The sequence below is a fragment of the Asterias rubens genome, chromosome 1 (assembly GCF_902459465.1).
Source record: "Asterias rubens chromosome 1, eAstRub1.3, whole genome shotgun sequence".
Taxonomy (NCBI): domain Eukaryota; kingdom Metazoa; phylum Echinodermata; class Asteroidea; order Forcipulatida; family Asteriidae; genus Asterias; species Asterias rubens.
The window spans coordinates 4,727,177-4,745,360 of NC_047062.1; the positions used below are offsets into that span (position 1 = coordinate 4,727,177).

General features: G+C 38.5%; 1 protein-coding gene across 2 annotated transcripts in view; it reads right to left on the reverse strand.

Moving 5' to 3' along the window:
• Nucleotides 1-723: 723 nt before the first annotated feature.
• The window catches only part of LOC117300945 (mitogen-activated protein kinase kinase kinase 9-like), a 40,900-nt gene continuing 23,439 nt past the window's right edge, over nucleotides 724-18,184 (reverse strand). Inside the window, exons 6-11 of one of the 2 annotated variants that reach the window (XM_033784817.1) lie at nucleotides 17,201-17,441; nucleotides 5,707-5,829; nucleotides 4,130-4,318; nucleotides 2,701-3,414; nucleotides 2,106-2,222; nucleotides 724-1,759 (exon numbers count right to left, since the gene is read on the reverse strand). In XM_033784817.1, the coding sequence (XP_033640708.1) occupies nucleotides 1,239-1,759; nucleotides 2,106-2,222; nucleotides 2,701-3,414; nucleotides 4,130-4,318; nucleotides 5,707-5,829; nucleotides 17,201-17,441 (1,905 nt within the window). In that variant the 3' untranslated portion in view covers nucleotides 724-1,238. The remainder of the gene's footprint in view (nucleotides 1,760-2,105; nucleotides 2,223-2,700; nucleotides 3,415-4,129; nucleotides 4,319-5,706; nucleotides 5,830-17,200; nucleotides 17,442-18,184) is intronic. The other variant, XM_033784825.1, reaches the window with a different exon arrangement.

Here is an 18,184-nt window from a genome sequence, read left to right on the forward strand (position 1 = left end):
AAGGGAAGGATGTCTGAAAAAAGGAATGTTGCGAAGACTATAAGCAGTACCAACGAGGGCTTCTGCTGCTGCATCTGATGTGCATCTCATTAATGTCAGAAAAATTACTGAAGTTGAAATGTTGCAAATGTTTCTTTGACCAATTGACGGTAAACCTGTTTGGGTTGGTGTACTTGTGTAAAAATGTAACTTCAATTTGTCTACAGATGTCCTTAACTACTTGTTAAGGTTATTTGCACGCCACTGGAAATGACAGGAGCAACTTGAAGCAAAGAACACTTGCCATCTTACGTGTCTTAATAACATTTGGTTCTCTTCAGCTTTATACAATTAGATTGAGGTCCTGAAACGTTCAGTGAGAAAGCAGGGAGTCCAGTTTGATAACCATTCTTAGTTCTTAAAACATGAACAAATTTGAATTAATAACAATAATGTGGAATGCTATGGTAAAGTTAAGCCGGGTTCACCCTTCATGGCAGGCAAGCAAGCGAAGTAGTTGGGACATCCAAAATAAGACTTGCCTAATAGTTGTGTACATGTCAACTGGGCAGACATTTTCCAGCAAATGATGTAATGTCACATCTGGCACTGCAACCTTCTTTTAGCCACATCCGAACTGGCCATTAAACAGTGCAACAATGAACACAACCCCCTGCCTCCCTCACAAAACCCCCTGCCTCCCTCACACCCCCCCCCCTAAAAAAAACCCACAAAAAACCGGGCAGCATTATAATGTAATGGCAGTTGAAGAGTCCCTTATATCCAATGCAACGCTAACAGGTACACTATCTAGATACTTAGTTCCTTAACTTATATACCAGCATTTCTTTAAGAATACAGTTTGTGTAATTGAAGATACATATTAACATGCCATCACCAACTACATGAAAGAATTACCATTTTATTTTGTTTTATTTTAAGAATACAGTTGGTGTGACCCATCTCCTGAATTCAGGTCACCTCTCCCTGTGTTGGTTTGTTGCGTTTAGATCAGAATTGGAACATTTACATCCAGGCATATCAGGTACAAACGTGTGGTTGTAAGTTCCTTCTGAAAGAGCACTACAACGAAAACAAATACACCAATAGGGGGTAGAGAAGGGGGTTATAAGCACATTAATTTAATTCCCACATAGTGAGAATGTAGACACACCGACAGGAAGTACTTAAGATCTAGGAGGCTTCACCCGTAAAAAGAATCCATACCACAAAGATTATCCAGGACCTTGACGCTAACATCATAAGAACTCCTCCTCCAGCTCCAGGACTGATGGCTTCCTTGGTAAGCCTCCTCGTTGGTTCTGTTGCACTAACGGCCTGGTGCCGTCTGCCTTCTGCCCCTCCACATCCACATCTAAGAGTGAGGTACGGTGCTCCAGGGTACCCCTGGGGTTGGGATAGTGCTGAGGGGTGTGGTGCTGCTGGGTGGCATAATGCTGAGGGGTATGTGACGGGGTGTTTGTGGCACCCTGGGGATGGTGGGGTGACTGATGGTGCTGTGAGTGCTGAGGTGAGAGGTGATGGGCTGGACTTTTGGAGAGATCCGTCGCTGCTGCCTGGTGGTGTGGAGAGTAGTAGTGAGCTGGACTGGATGTGACCGCACCTCGTTGCATGTCTGTCCCTGCTGTGGCTGCTGCGGCTGCTGCTGCTGCTGCTTGGGGGTAGTGGTGGGCAGGGCTTGGTGACACAGAGCTCTGGGATGCATCTGATGAGTAGGTACTGTGTTTTGGAGTGGCATTACTTGCAGCAGGTCCTGTACCTGTGTATCAAAGTGAAGACAACATTGGCATTCATGGAGACCTCAAAGTATCATTTAAATCCAGTATTAAGGAACCCCAGTAAAAACTTGTGTGAATACCATCTCTGACCAAACAATTCCAGGTTTTTCTTTCTAAGTTTCCCTTCTTTGATTTAAATTTAAAGAAGCCACATTATCTTCCGAAATCAATGATTTTAAATCGACAAAGTCAAGAAAAAATGTTGATGTTAAAATTTGTTTCCCCGCCATCATTGCAATTCAGTTTTTAAAAATTTTTTTTTTAATTTTTTTTTTTTTGGGGGGCCGACATGCAGATGATTTGGGTGATGAATATGTGGCTACGTACCAAGCGGCGAGTCCTGGGTGCCTGGTTGAGGGGTCAGATATATTCTGGAATGTGGTCTCGGCCTGGGGGAGATATCGAGTGTGCGTGGCCGCTCTGGGTGTGTGTCTGAAGGTAGCACTACACACATCAACAAAATGGATGTAATATTAGTCATAATGACACAAGGATTTCCTCATTTTATTGTCACCACACCGGGGTTTACTTTCCAACCCCAAAAAGGCCACATCTAAGTTTTTTTCCCCCACCAGCAGGAAAGTCTCTTGTAACTCACAATGTGTATCATCTAACTATATTTCATTGGATTACTGTTTTTTTTTTTCCCCTAACTTTTGGTGTTCTTTGATACAACAGTGGAATATTGACATGTAATTTTATTATGACAGACTGCGAAAGCGCACTAGAGCTATAATGCAGGACGAGTTCCATCCAGCAGCAGAATATTTCCAATTCCTTCCTTCTAACCGTCGTATGAAGCACGTTTACAAAAGTAAAAGGTTTACTGATATTTATCTTCTTGCAAGTTTCAGCTCTTCCTAAATCACAAAATTGTAATCCATGCTGACCAGATTTAAATTTTGAGAACGACGGTGCTTACCCAGACTGATTCTCCTGGGAGGAGCTTGAGGTGGGTTTGGTAATCTTGACACGTCGGAGTCGGGACTACTCCATGGCTCTGTCCCGTCCCATTTGACCGTCGATGTGAAGGAGGAATACGAGGGTGAGGACCCATCGGAAGGAGTCCGTCTGTGTGACAAGTAGCTCAGGTTATTGTCAGCGGACGCTGTCCGCCGGTGCGTCTTGGGTGCAGCCAGTGGTGGATCCGATGAGGCAGGGACTTTTGATTCATCATTGAATGCTGGATTCTGTTTGATGGTTAGGACAGTTGAGGAGTCACTGAAGCCCTGCCAGGACCCTTGTCGGAGGTAGTGCTTGTGGTCCTCATCAGTTGACGTCACACTGATGAGTCTCACTGTTGAAGCGCTTGACATGGTTGGGGAATCGTCTAGGTCGTGCTGGAAGGACAGGCTTCCCTGTCGACTGTAGTTCTCCGACGTCGAGGAACCCTTACGATGGTAGTCCATCTCGTCCTGCCGGTACTGACTCGTTGTTCTTATGTCGAAGCCAACGGCCACCGATGCCAGCATGGCTGCTATGGTACACAGGCCATCGCGGGTGCGCTTTCGTTCTCTCTTGAGTGAGTTACGCGGAGACGTCCTGGAGTCGTCTGTAGACTCACCATCTTCTGTGCTGGGGCCGACACTACGCCAGTGTGCCTTGGGCATTCCAAGATCTGTGGGCCATTCCGTTTCTGAAAAGAAAGAACCTACAAATGTTAAATATCAGATTCATAATAAATGTTACTCTAAATTTACTTCCCTCTTCCCGACCCTGCCATGCATGAAACAATGGTCTACAATGCATGTGATCTCAGTATACCAGTGACCATTAAATTTTACACTCATAAACAGACAACTACACAAATCAAAGTCAACAACAAAACATGTACTTTAAAAACAATATTCTCAAGATGTGTAGCTTTAGGCAAGACTCCCTTCGGCAGGTGATATGGATTCAAGCTATATGGATTCAAGCTTCTTGGGACAATTGCGTATGCTATTAGTTGCCATGGAGAAATAAAATCTAAAGAATGTATCTCGTGTGAGCTTTGCTTCAGTGAAGGCTTCTTGACTTTATTATCTGTGCTTGTCAACACAGTAATTACTTATGGTCAAATGCTATGCTTTATTTCAAGGAAAACAGAAAGTACGGTGAGTAGAGTGCAACAAACCCTTTCAATGCGTATAAAAATCATGGGATGTATAAATAATTTCGTAGTAAAAACTGGGAAACCACCAACATAGGGGGCTAGATAGCTCAGTTCATAGAGTGCTGGCATGTTAATCCGGAGGTCGTTGGTTCGAGTCCCAATCTAGTAAATTTGTCTATGTTTAGCTCATTCAAAATTTACCCAGTTAGTGTTCCTTGTTGTTTATAATATTTCATAAAAAATATCATGTACTCACCATTATCGGAGGTGTCGCCAGCGTGATACCAATGCCCATAAGGGTAGCCCAGACTCGGGGCGCTGGTGGTGGCAAATTTCTTGCCAGTAGCTTCCGACATTGACTTGGAGTAGGCCTTGAAAGGGCGATCTTTCTGCTTCTGCTGCACAGAACTTGGTCCCCATGTCTTACCCTTGATCCCTTTGGGTACTGTAACATAACGACAAAAGAAATATCAGGATAAATTTGATTTCCATTTACAGTCAGGTTTGGGGTGTCCGTACAATAACAGGCGTCTACGTTTTCACAATAAGGCCAATGACACCAAACAAATCTTGATAGTACATGTACTTTAAAGGCAGCGGACACTATTGGTAATTACTCAAAATAATTATTATCATATAACCTTACTTGGTAACAAGTAATGGGGAGAGGTTGATAGTATAAAACACTGTGAGAAACCGCTCCCTCTGAAGTGACGTACAGTTTTCGAGAAAGAAGTCATTTTCCGCGAATTTGATTTAGAGACCTCAGAATTAGAATTTGAGGTCTCGAAATCAAGCATCTGAAAGCGCACAACTTCGTGTGACAAGGTGTTTTTTCCTTTCATTATTCAACTCAAATTTTCACAGGTTTGTTATTTTATGCTTTATTGAGATACACCAAGTGCGAAGACTGGTCTTTGACAATTACCAATAGTGTCCAGGGTCTTTAAAGGAAGGATCATAGATTGCTTTTTTGTCAACATAATGCTGATTCATAGGAACACACTGATCAAGAAAGATACAGTGCAGTCTATTTAGTGAGTCTATTTGTTGAGAAAACAGAAGAAAAAAAACCTGTCACAGTATTTTCATTAAGAAGACATACGCGCTTGGATGGCAAAGGTGGGTTTGAATCCATGGCAAAGGTGAGTATGCAGTGCTTAACACACATCAATGTATGAAACAAACCAAATATTATTCTTTATTCCTGATGCTATTTTAACATGTGTCAAACTGGAAGGTTTTCATAGTATTGTCCCATGACATGTAATGTAATGAACGTCCACAAGGAATATAAAGGGGATGGGCAAAGCATCATAATATTAAAGACACTGGACACTATTGGTAATTGTCAAAGACTAGCCTTCACAGTTGGTGTATCTCAACATATGCATAAAATAACAAACCTGTGAAAATTTGAGCTCAATCGGTCATCGAACTTGCAAGATAATAATGAGAAAAAAAACACACCCTTGTCACATGAAGTTGTGTGCATTTAGACGGTTGATTTTGAGACCTCAAATTCTAAATCTGAGGTCTCGAAATCAAATTTGTGGAAAATTACTTCTTTCTCGAAAACTATGGCACTTCAGAGGGAGCTGTTTCTCACAATGTTTTATACCATTACTCGTCACCAAGAAAGGTTTAATGATAATAATTATTTTGAGTAATTACCAATAGTGTCCACTGCCTTTAAACCAAGAATTTATTGCTACTCCAATTTAAACATACTTAATTTGGAAGAGTTTTAAATACCTTCTAAAGAAGGTGGATATCAAGTTAAGTAACTAAAGCTGAATTTAGATTGTTGATGTGACTGAGTGATGAACTTACATGCGATAACTCGGAGTCTAGGCAAGGGGCTTTTAGGTGGGCTGTCTTCTGGACTCAGTGGGGAGCGGGGGTCTCTCCTGTCATAGGATGGGTCAGATGTCACCGTCAACTTGTGCTGGAAATCTACAACGGGAATAAATGTAACTCATATTGGATTATCTCGCACATTGGCAATAAATTGTACCTATTTTTAAAACTGTTCCAGTCAGGGATTAATTTCATGCAGCACTAATGCATTGCAAAATATTTTGACCGAAATTTTTGTTTGCACACTGAATGCTACGAGTAGCAAGTGATGATTTTTTAGTAGCAACTGATACATTATGTGTAGCATTTTGCTCTGCTTTACAAAGGAAATCATTCACTGCCATTCAATTGATGCAATGGGAGGGGTGGTGCATTTACAAAATGTAGGTTAGACAAATACTGCTTTGAACTGTTCATCCAGCTTACCTATTCACTACTAAATTACGATGACATGTAAACGGCTAATCGTTTCATCTTTTTTGAGTGGCTCTCTCTAAATATACATGCATGTGTAAATGGTTTATTGATTAATTGATTGATCCATGCACCTCATATTTATAGAGTCAAGAATTGACAGAGATGAACACACGTGATGTGACAGAAATCAAGTTGTGCAAATATTTTTCCCTCGAAGATCGGTTTGAAACCTTTTATTGCCTGACAAAATGACAAGTGAAAGACAAAAATGATATGACATACATGTAAAACTGCAAACGAAATGCAGAAGTAGCCGTATTGTAACCTAACACTTAATGCAGTACAGGATTTTTGAAGTTTTTGTTAATCATTTAAAAATTCCAAATAAATATAAAATACTTTCAGAATCTCATGGCACTTCCAGGACACTTTTCTTTTTTTAATATTTGATCAAGATTCTCATAAATATATGATAATGGCAGTGACATTTTGACTAAACCGTTTGAACTACTTAACAATGCAGACCAATCCGTGCTAAAATCAGGATTAGACTAAAGCTATTAAAGCAGCCAGCAGTAACCAGACATTACAAGGTGAAGGTATTGTAAACAGCACGAGGCGTGAATCCATACACCGTACCGTTCGGACTAGTCTGAACCTAGGACACTCTCCATTCTATGTGGATGAACCCTATGGCCCTCACTCTCTCTCTCTCTCTCTCTCTCTCTTCTGACGTCTATAACTTCATTACATTCATTATTGATAACTGTGGTTGAGTACTGCTGTAAAAAACCATCTGTGTGGTTGACCCTTAGGTGGCACAGATTTGTCTTGTTTTTACGCAAGGCGAGGTACATGTAACGCATTAGTGATGAGTGTGTAGTGTGGAGATTAAAGAACAATATGCTACATGTTTTTCTTGATGCAGCATATGTAGGTCTGACAGAAAACCACCTGATATTCCAGAAGACTGTTAGATAGCAGGAGAAAATACCACAGTAAAGGCCTCTTCCCATCTCAGAGCAATCAGTTAACATCAATACTTGAGAAAAGGTTCCATGTACATTTGAAACCTTTCGAAAATGTTTCAAATTTTCTTTGAAATTACACAAAAAACATTGAGTAATCATTATCAGCTACATGTACATGTACTAAATGTTGTTATTTAATGTATTTTAAAATATGTTGTGCAGATGGAAATAAAAAAAATAAACAAGCAAATATTAAGTCAAAAATGTTGTTTTTTGTTTTGGGACTCTCGTCTTTGAGCAATTACACGTACTGCTGCACACACATTACTTCTGGTACATGTGCTTGTCCTTACTAAATTAACGTAGATCTCTAGTTTAAGTTGCACATCGTCAGTGTAAATGTACGCCGACATTATACATCTAACCAATCTCATAAAGTACTTTGTAGGATGAGCAAAGACATGTAGTCTAGATTAAATACTGTTGGTTTTGATATTTAATCTCATCACATGAAGCAGCCAGTTAATCTGCCACGCAGATGATCTGCCATGCATATGATGATCCCTTGAGGTTTCTTCAAGCATGCCAACATACTTTACCAATTTGTTTTCATGAACGTTTAAATGACAAGCATTGTAAATTAAGAAAAGTTTCAATGGTTGTTTTGAAATAAAAATGAATTCTATCAATCTATCTATGGACATCTTCGATCTGATTATGTTTGACTCTATTTCTTTCTCCACGTTACACAATGTTTTACTTACATTGTAGGATGAACTATGTGGTGTACATGTAACAATATTATTGGCAGCATATTGCGCCACAGCACCTTGTAAACCATTGTAAACCATTACATGGTGCTTAACGATTAGGTCTTATATCTCAAAATTCGCCCCACTCCTTGCAGTAATAATACCTGGCGCTTTGTATCCTTTGGCAAAAAGCGTGTTATAAATACGGTTATTATTATTATTATTATTATTATTATTATTATTATTATACACAGCATCCTAAAAAGTAATTGTTTTTCTTTTTACAAACAAACAACTGCCACTACTATGTACGTAAGTATATACAAAGTACATAAAATTCTATTCCAAACAAGAGTTCGACTTTAAATGATCTTCAGCCGCCTCACATTTGCAATATATTTGTACATCAGAACAAACAGTAATATCCATCCCAATTTGTGACTTAGCAATGCCAACGGCAACCAATATGGAAATATCCGCACATCTCTTCCTGCTGCTCTAGATTTCTACATCTATTTGGAGACATCACAATGGCAAGGCACAGTGTCATTAGCTGCCTATGCCTGGATACATGTAGGTCAGACCATCAGTTGTTTACATGACACGTTCATGATCACAGAGCTCCTAATTAACTAGACAAGTTCTGTGGTTCAGAGTGTGGTACTTTAAACACGTTTCAGGGGTTTATGATCAAAAGGTCAGATGCCCAAAGGACTTGTTATTCAGTCCGATAAGTTCCATTACCGATAACTGTGTGGCTAGATATAAAGACAGTTATTGCAAATATAATTCTGATGTCACCAGTCCCATTTTGTATTTGTGAAGATTTTAATGCATTTTAAGCATTACTCTCATTCTTATTGGCATAATAAATTACAACAGCAGCAGTAATTGGCATAACAAATGATTGCATAATAAATGATTGCATACAAAATTTGTGCATCATAAATTATGGCATAAATTATTGCATCAAAAAAATTATTGCATACTACATGTATCACAGGGGCAAATTATCAGGGCCCAATTTCAGAGAGCTGCATATAAGCAGAAAATATCGTAAACATTTTCTGCTAAGCACAAATGAGCATGTTACCAGTCACAGATGATACACGTGGAGTGGTTGTTCAGCTGGTAACCTTATTCTGGTTAACAAATTTGTTGTGCTGTAAACTTAAATGTACGCAAGTGTCGTAATCATCTGAAACTGAAAGCTTAGTTGAGTGACAAGCAGTCTACCGAACATCCTGGACATATCTTGTTTTTATTTTGTTATACTTATTTTTTATAACAGGCAATATTGAATGTTTATTTGTTTACTAAAGACTCTCAAATGAAACAACTTGATGGCCATTTGATTGACTACAAAACAAAGGAATAGAAAGTTTTGCCATTTGCTTGCTAATAGAAAGTGAGCTGTGAAATGAAGCTATTGTTCCACGTAAAATAACACAATGTTACTTTCAGTTTTTAATCTCAGTCTGGTATTAAAGAGGCAAGACTTCAAGAGAGTCTGGGCCCAATTTCATGACTCTGCTAACCGCCAAATTCTTCCTTTACGATCACCAATCTCTGCTTGCACGGCAAGTACCTAACTTCTGCGCTAGCCTTGTAAGCGTAGAATGACTAGTAACATGGAATTCCCTGCGCACAAGCCAAAATTCCCAGCTAACCCAGTACTATAGAAGCATGACTTCAAGAGAGTGTGGGCCCAATTTCATGGCTCTGCTAACCGCCAAACTCTTCCCTTACGATCACCAATCTCTGCTTGCACGGCAAATACCTAACTTCTGCGCTAGCCTTGTAAGCGCGTAATGCCTAGTAACATGGAGTTCCCTGCGCAAAAGCAAACATTCCCTGCTAATCCGTGAAATACGCATTATGTTAGGCGCTTAGATCCCTGCTTCCGTAAGGTTAAATTCTTTGCTTACGGTAAGCAGAGCCATGAAATCGGGCCCTTGGGTCCACAATGTCGATGCACTGAGCTGTTTCTTCCACAATTTCAAAATCTAACATGAGGTGTGAATGAGGTTCCAACACCTATTGGATTAGCATGCGTAATATTGAATTACGATTTACTACCATCTGATAGTATACTAATTGGGTTAGATCACCACTTAAATACGGACTTGGTAAAATGAACTTACAATTCTTAATCTGGGATGTGTACAGTCTGTATTACAATTAAAAGGACACAAGGATACTCTGGGCCCTCGCAGAAAATATTCCTGAACAATTTTCATTTGAGCAGGATACTAAGTCCCAGATTGTACATGTGACATGGTACTATGGCTGGTAACCTTATTCTGGTAAGCATAATTTGTTGTGCTTTGCTAATTTTTGGGGTTAAGCAGCTCTATACAATTTATGTCTTGACTGCTAAAGTCGTTACCAAGTGGTGCAGTTCACCAGACTCAGGTTCTGTTAACAAAAGTCGCCAGGGATGGGTTCGAATTCTGGTCAGGACACCTGAGCATATTTCTTTGCTTAGCAAGAAATGAGTGGGGTATCAGTCACATCAATGGCATCTGTATTGTATTCCGACTGGTAACCTATTTTTGAGGTTTGAACCTATTTTTGCTAAGCAAGATTTTGTTGTGCTAATAGCAAATTTTTGTGCTTACAGTCTGTATGAAATTCGGCCCAATGTCCTTGAAGAAGACACTTATTAGATAATTGCTTCTTTTCCCCCAATCTTGTGATTGATTTAGCTTGGCGCATTACGCATAATTATCAGTGCATATTGTATACACCCCAGGGAGCTGAGATAGTTCAGAATGAACTGGTCCAATGACCAGGGTAATTATTGAGCTGAAGAGCCATGAGCTGAAAATTGACAGATAATGGCACTATACCAAAGTCCATTAAAATTTAAATTGTGGATGAAAATATTGTCGAAGGTAAGTGACTTAGTACTGATTTCCTTCTGTTAAACTCAAAATTTGTAGCCACAAAATTCTTTCCACAAAATCAATTTAAAATAATTGTGGGTAGATTTAAGACAAACTTACTAGAGCTGAACTTGAACCTGCAACCACCAGATTAATGTGCCGGTGCTCTACCAACTGAGCTACCTAGGTTATGTTGGCGGTCCCCTATTTTGTCAACATCTTTGTTTGGGCTAATCATTGAGCCAATAATTTTTAGATAGCACGTGTTTTGGGTGTGGTTCCCTGCAAGACCCTTTTGGTACAGAATTGTTATTTTTAAATTCACAGATTTACAAATAACTTACAGGGTTTACAGAAGGTAGTGGTGCAAGACTTCTCTAGAAATATTATTCCATGAAATGTTTTACTTTTTGAGAAAACAGTAAACCAATATCAATTCTCGATATCGAGAATAACAGATTTATTTTAAACACATGTCATGACACGGCGAAACGTGCGGATACAAGGGTGGGTTTTCCCGTTGTTTTCTCCCGACTCCGATGACCGATTGAGCCTAAATTTTCACAGGTTTGTTATTTTATATATAAGTTGTGATACACAAAGTGTGGGCCTTGGACAATACTGTTTACCGAAAGTGTCCAATGGCTTTAAAAACAGGACAATGTCTAAATATAATGTACATGCATGGAGGAAGAAATCTGTTTTATTTCTCCATGGTCAGGATGGTACTTGTAAAAAAAGAAACACATTCATAACAGAAAGTGCAAATACACACAATCATTTCTATGAATGTGCATACACAGGATGCATGACAGATCTTATGATGATCACAAAGGCACGGTAAGGGTATCAAGATATCCCAAACTACCCCATAAATGCAGCATTAGGAATCAACATTTTTCCCCCACAGCTGTAGTGACTACAAACCATGTAGCATGTATAATGTAAGGAGATTCCAATTGAAAACTGCACATTTGAATGGAACCATTTTCACAAGTAGCTCCACTGTCAAAGACTGCAACTTGAGACACTAAAAAAAAAAATGGGTTTGATTTTTCTGAAGATATGGACTATAAGTACAGTTCAACCATTGTTCAGCAGCTAAGGTTTGGCTACCTTCAGCATAGAATGCAGAATCAACCTTTTGCCTAAACCCTATATGTCAATAAGCAGTGAAACCCAATTCCATGGTTCATTGTGTGTTCCTCCAACACTTGTTGGAGTCCACTACAATGTCACTTTTATTTATAGCTCAGTTTACACTTGATCCCATAAGCTGCTAGTAGGGGGAACTTCAAAATATTGCACAATACTAACAACAGGGGGAACATGTGAGCTATTCCCTGAAGCCGTTGAACCATGAAGGTTAAAAATGTTACTACTTTACTACTTCTGCGTTTTAAGTTTCAGAAATTGGCATTCCTTCCTCATTTGACCAGTTTAATTTGATCACATTTTCTGAACACAAATAATAACCTTTTGGCCCACATGCTTGCATCTATCGAGAGATTGAATGTCACATGTTTTTTGTTTTTTTTTGTTTTTTTTAATTAGTAGTTTGGCACAAGAAAACAAAGCAACTAATGACAATTAAAATAGAGGATATTACATGTGTTTCTTGAACAATATATTAATGCTTTCATGATGAAAAAAAGAGAAGAAGAAAACAAACCAGGAATGAAGAAAGACATTTCCACAAACAACTCTGATGCAAAGAATGATTGTCTGGTGTATAAATTTGTTTGTCAAGTTGAACAATCCGTTCAGTATACTTTTCCTGGATTTATGTTTGAAAGGGCACGGCCATTTTTTGCAAAGGGCACTGCCGTGGAAAAATCTATGCCATGACCATTGGGCAACAGATGCCAGAGCCTCTGTGACCTCGGTATAATTCTAGGCCTGCTAAGAGAGCCTGCAAATAAATTTCAAAAATAAACTATGCATACAGAATAGAACATCACATTTAACTAGATATAGTGTTTGTACAAACAAACACTAGGTGTTCGGCTATTGTTGGGTCAGTGTTTGAATAAATGAAACAAGTATTGTTAATATTGTCAAATTACAAAGAAATCAAAACCAAACAGTTTTCTCGATGTGTAATAATTTATAGAAAAAGCATCAAAAGTGTACATTTCAACCTAAAAGCCTTTAAATACTGCCTTTTCAAAGCATTTTACAGGCTCTTCCAGTTTAAAAAGGTCAAAAAGTCAAGAAAAGGTCACCAACACACCCATTTTTGTGGAATACGTGAGGCCCTTTCATATTATGTATAGATTGTCAAAATAGCTTTTGTGGTTGAGGACATAGGAACTTATGCATAATGACGACTAGAGAAGAGACTAACTAACCGAATAGGAAATGTTTGTTGAAAACATCTGAAAACAGACTACGTACGTAAAGCCCTTTCATATGATGTATAGATTGTCAAAATAGCTTGTGTGGTTGAGGATATAGGAACTTACGCATAATGACGACTGGAGAAGAGACTAACTAACCAAAAAAAGGAAATGTTTGTAGAAAACACCTTGAAAACAGACTACGTACGTAAAGCCCTTTCATATGATGTATAGATTGTCAAAATAGCTTGTGTGGTTGAGGATATGAGAGCTTATGCATAACGACGACTGGAGAAGAGACTAACTAGGAGGAAAATCTTTGTTGAAAACGCCTTGAAAACAGACTAAAGCGAAGCTATTTATAGGAGAAAAAAAAATTAAAAATTAATACAAAAATAAATCGTACAAATTTTGGTCGCCAAGTGGTCTCCCATCCAAATACTGACTGGGCTCGATTTTGCTTAACTTTAGTGACAGGTGTTATCAACGCAGTATGGTACGCAGACTAAAACGATCAACACGTGGTGCAGAGCGTGACCATGCTCCTCAATGCACCGCATACTTACACGTGGTGACCGCAATGCACCGCATGCTTACACGTGGTGACAAAGTACATGTACATGTAATTGTAAAATCTTTACGCGCAATCAATGGGGGAATTTTGTAGTGCTTTATACGTGAATTTTAGATTTTTCAACATCGATTTTGAACCAGAAGACAAGATCAAAATGGGGTCATGTCTGTGAGGTGTTTACGGAGTTTTTAATGCCCTTTCCGATGATGTATTGATTGTCAAAATCCGTCATGCAGATCAAAAGTTATGATTTTTTGAAATAATACCGCATACTTACACGTGGTGACCGCAATGCACCGCATGCTTACACGTGGTGACAAAGTACATGTACATGTAATTGTAAAATCTTTACGCGCAATCAATAGGGGAATTTTGTAGTCTTTATACAGTGTACATGAATTTTGAAATTTTCAACCTCGATTTTAAACCGGAAGACAAGATCAAAATGGGGTCATGTCTGTGAGGTGTTTACGGAGTTTTTAATGCCCTTTCCGATGATGTATTGATTGTAAAAATCCTTCATGCAGATCAAAAGTTATGATTTTTTGAAATAATAAACTTTGAATGAGTGTATCTCGTCAACTGATGACGTCATCGTGACGTAAGAACTTTTGCATCATCTACTGGTTATTGTCTACCTGTGTGCAAAGTTTCAACTTAATGCAAGCTTCGCATCTATGCTTTTTCTTGCGGACAATCGACAGCGAGAAGAATAAGAAAAACCAAAAAAAAAAAAAAAAAAAAAAAAAAAAAAAACCGAACAAAATCAATGAGTTGTTCGGGCTTTTGCCCGAACACCTAAAAAAAAAAAAAAAAACCGAACAAAATCAATGAGTTGTTCGGGCTGTTGCCCGAACACCTAATTAAAAGTGACCTTAGACATTTGCAGGACAAAACCCTGAGGAAAACAAATGACCATCCCCTGACCATAAACACAAGACATGTTTTTACAAATCACAGCACTAAAATATTGACAGGCAGCAAGTTTCCTTCTATAGGATGTTTCCCCTTTTCCTATTTTTTCTTATTCTGAGGGGGGAGGGTGTGAAAAACCACCTGTAATACAAGGAAAAAAAGAGCAGCTGCATAAATTCAATCTCTGAATGCCAAGATGATGCAAAGCCGACACAACGGCTGAAGCTGCATCCTCCAATTGGCAGGAGAGTATGTGAATGGCAGCGCAATCCATATGGTAGGGACAGTACTAGCGAAATCAGAGATGCTCCCATTGATTGCCAATGTTTAAATTCCCTGCTGCGATCCTCTTTCCAGCATGCAGGTAGATACAGTCTCATAAGGTGTCGCTATTTGGCAACACGTTTCTTCGGATTTAAAGGGTAAAGAATATACATAATTTTATAATGACATGTGGAATAGGATTTTTTGACGAACCTTCCAACAAAAATGTCATTTTTTCCCTGATGGGTATAGTTTTAGTTAAAAGACCAAACAATACCTAGTATAGTCTATTGGCATGCTCATCCCAAGCTCTGGTGTTTTGTGACCAGAAGAGTCCGGGATGGCTCCTGGTCTTGACACTTGAGCCCTTGAACAAATAATACAATTATTGCCGCGTCCTTTGGATGGGACGTGTAATGCATAGAACCAAGGCACACTTATTGCAATATAGCTTTGCACCTTTTTCTTGCAGTGGCTGCTAAATGCATTGTATGTATAATTTTTTTAAAGTTGGAAAGTAGAAAAAAAGAGAAAAAAAATACAAAAACACCCACTCCAAAACCGAAGTTTAAAGAAATGGACACTATTGGTAATTGTCGAAGACCAGTCTTCTCACTTGCTGTATCTCAACAGATGCATTAAAAAACAAACCTGTGAAAATTAGAGCTCAATCGGTGCTGAAGTTCCAAGATAATAATGAAAGAAAAAACACCTTGTCACACGAAGTTGTGTGCTTTCAGATGCTCGATTTCGAGACCTTAAATTCTATACCAGAGGTCTCAAAATCAAATTTGTGGAAAATTTCTTATTTCTTGAAAACTACTCTACTTCAGAGGGAGCCGTTTCTCACAATGTTTTATACTACCAACCTCTCCCCATTACTCATTACCAAGTAAGTTTTATGGTAATAAATAAGTTGAGTAATTACAAATAGTGTCCACTGCCTTTAACCAGTAGTCCAAACATATTTATAGAACATATTTTACAAAATCTACAGAGAGCAATTGGCGTAAGTGGAAAGCCCATCAACATAAGGCTGGTTAGCTCAGTTTGTAGAGTACTTGGATAATATTCAAGAATGGTCATGAGTTCATCTGCACCATCGGTCAAGGTTTTGGTGCTTACTACGTATTTACATATATTTTTGTACTACATATGTAGGCCCTATATATGTTTATTCCTTTTATTATAAAAATATATTTATGCCATTACTTCACAAAAACATACTGGGAAAGGATAGTCATGAAAATTATTTATTAATAGACCCCCTCCCACTCCTTCTTCAAAAACTGGGGAAAATAGAAAGAAGAAAAAAAAAAACCACTTTTATACATATATTTATGCTCTTTTTAACAAAAATGTCTATACTCAATAGTGAACCATACTCAAACATGTAGCCAATTCTGTGAGATTTGGCATTTGACATTTTCTCCACAACTACATGCACTATAGCATTAAACAGTATCCTTCCAGCTACATGTTGGAACACACAATAAATTTGACCACCTCGGGCCACGAGGCAGAAGCAAAGTCTCCATGTAATCAAATTTCTCTTCCTGGTTTACGCAGCTTCAGCCAAGGTTCAAGTAACAATCTTACCGTGCATACATGATTGAACTACGAGACAAGCCGGGCATTGTTTAAAGATGCAATTTATATATGAGTGTTATTGAGAAAGATATAAACCTTTCTCAAGGCTTACATTTAATTGGTGATCATCTAGTAAGGAAGTAATTTTCCAATAAAATTGTTTGAATCCAATCTTACAAAGAGTTTTTCCTTTAGGTGCAAGGCGTGAACAATAATCACTTAAAAATCCACAAAAAAAACTTCAACTTCACTTCAACACTTCACAAGTCAACTAACTAATTTTAACTTTATGCCACAAATTCTTTGGCTTAGAAAATATCAATCAATCCAGCCAACTGACTAAATTAATGAAATAATTTCAACTTCACTAATTCTTATTGGGAATGAGAAATACAGTTTAAAATACAAAGACTGTGAGGAAACACAAACTACACGCAAATCACCAGAGGAAACCGATCTAGATTACGCCAGGCGAAAAACACAAACACAAATTTATTCTGTCAACCTTCAAAAAAGATTCTCAACTGCTTTCCGTATTGTCGATTCTCAGATAAAATGATAATCTTTTCCCCCCGGTTTTTTTCTTGCTCAATGACTGCCCCAAGCTAAAATGGTTAGTCTTCAAATATTGTACATATGATAAAATATACATCGCCGGCAGGGCACACAGTGAAGATGTTTATCTATTCCAGGAGGAGAAAATGTCGGCAACGGTTACCGAGGGACGAGGGCGATATTATATGTATTGGTTACTCACCGGAGGGCCCGCTGATGCGCTTGTTACTCCGCCGCACTTTCCCCCGTCTGAACTTATTCCTCCTCTTCTTGGGTACAGGTTTGTCGTCCTGCTGTTGCTGTAAGATCATGATGTTGAGCTCCCGGCCAAGAAGGTCGATCTCTCGCTCGGCTAGCTCCTGCTCCCGTTGCCGTAGTACCCGGGCGTGGACCTGCTGCTCGATGGTCTGTCTCATCAGCTCCTCTTCTCGTGTTCTCAGCTCCTGTAGCAATATTTGGAATTTTTTTTCAAGATTTAATAAAACTTTTTTTACCAGTGAACTTCACTGCTGAACTGTGTGTTTGACCCTGCAGCTATTGATAAACATTGGGGGAGTTTAATGGAAACAACATCTCGGCTACCTTACTTGATAACTTAAAGCAACCAGTCAAGTACCATACTTCACTGTGAAAGGGGGTTGTGATAAACTTTGCTTATTTTTACTTTGACTTTTTAAAGGTTCATGAACACGATCTACATTTAACCAGTTATATTCTTTTGACAAGTTGGAATTTTGTGTGCAATTGATTTATTCCAGGGATTGCTAGACAGGACCATAACTTTTGCCTTTTCAGTATTTAATTTTGACTCTATTGTATAATATTTGTTAATGTTTTTATTTGTAAAACTCTTGTAATTTGGCCTATGTATGGGCTAAGAACTGAATGAGAATGGGGTACACCCAAATGTCTTGTTTTTGGTAACCCCATCCCATGCGTTTATATTTCACAGAGCATTTAGGAACAGTGTCCTCGGCAATCAAGAAATAGATTAAAGAGTAGGGTTTCTTCGTATGAGGAAAAATAACAGCTGACTGGACTGACACAAAAAGTCTGAATGCATACAAGTCTTAATTGTTTCATCCCTGACAATGATTAAGTTCACTTTTAGGCATCTTTTGTTTGTGAAAAAATGAGGTTCGTTTTTCAAATCCAAAAATAATAGATGTTACTTACATATAGTTTT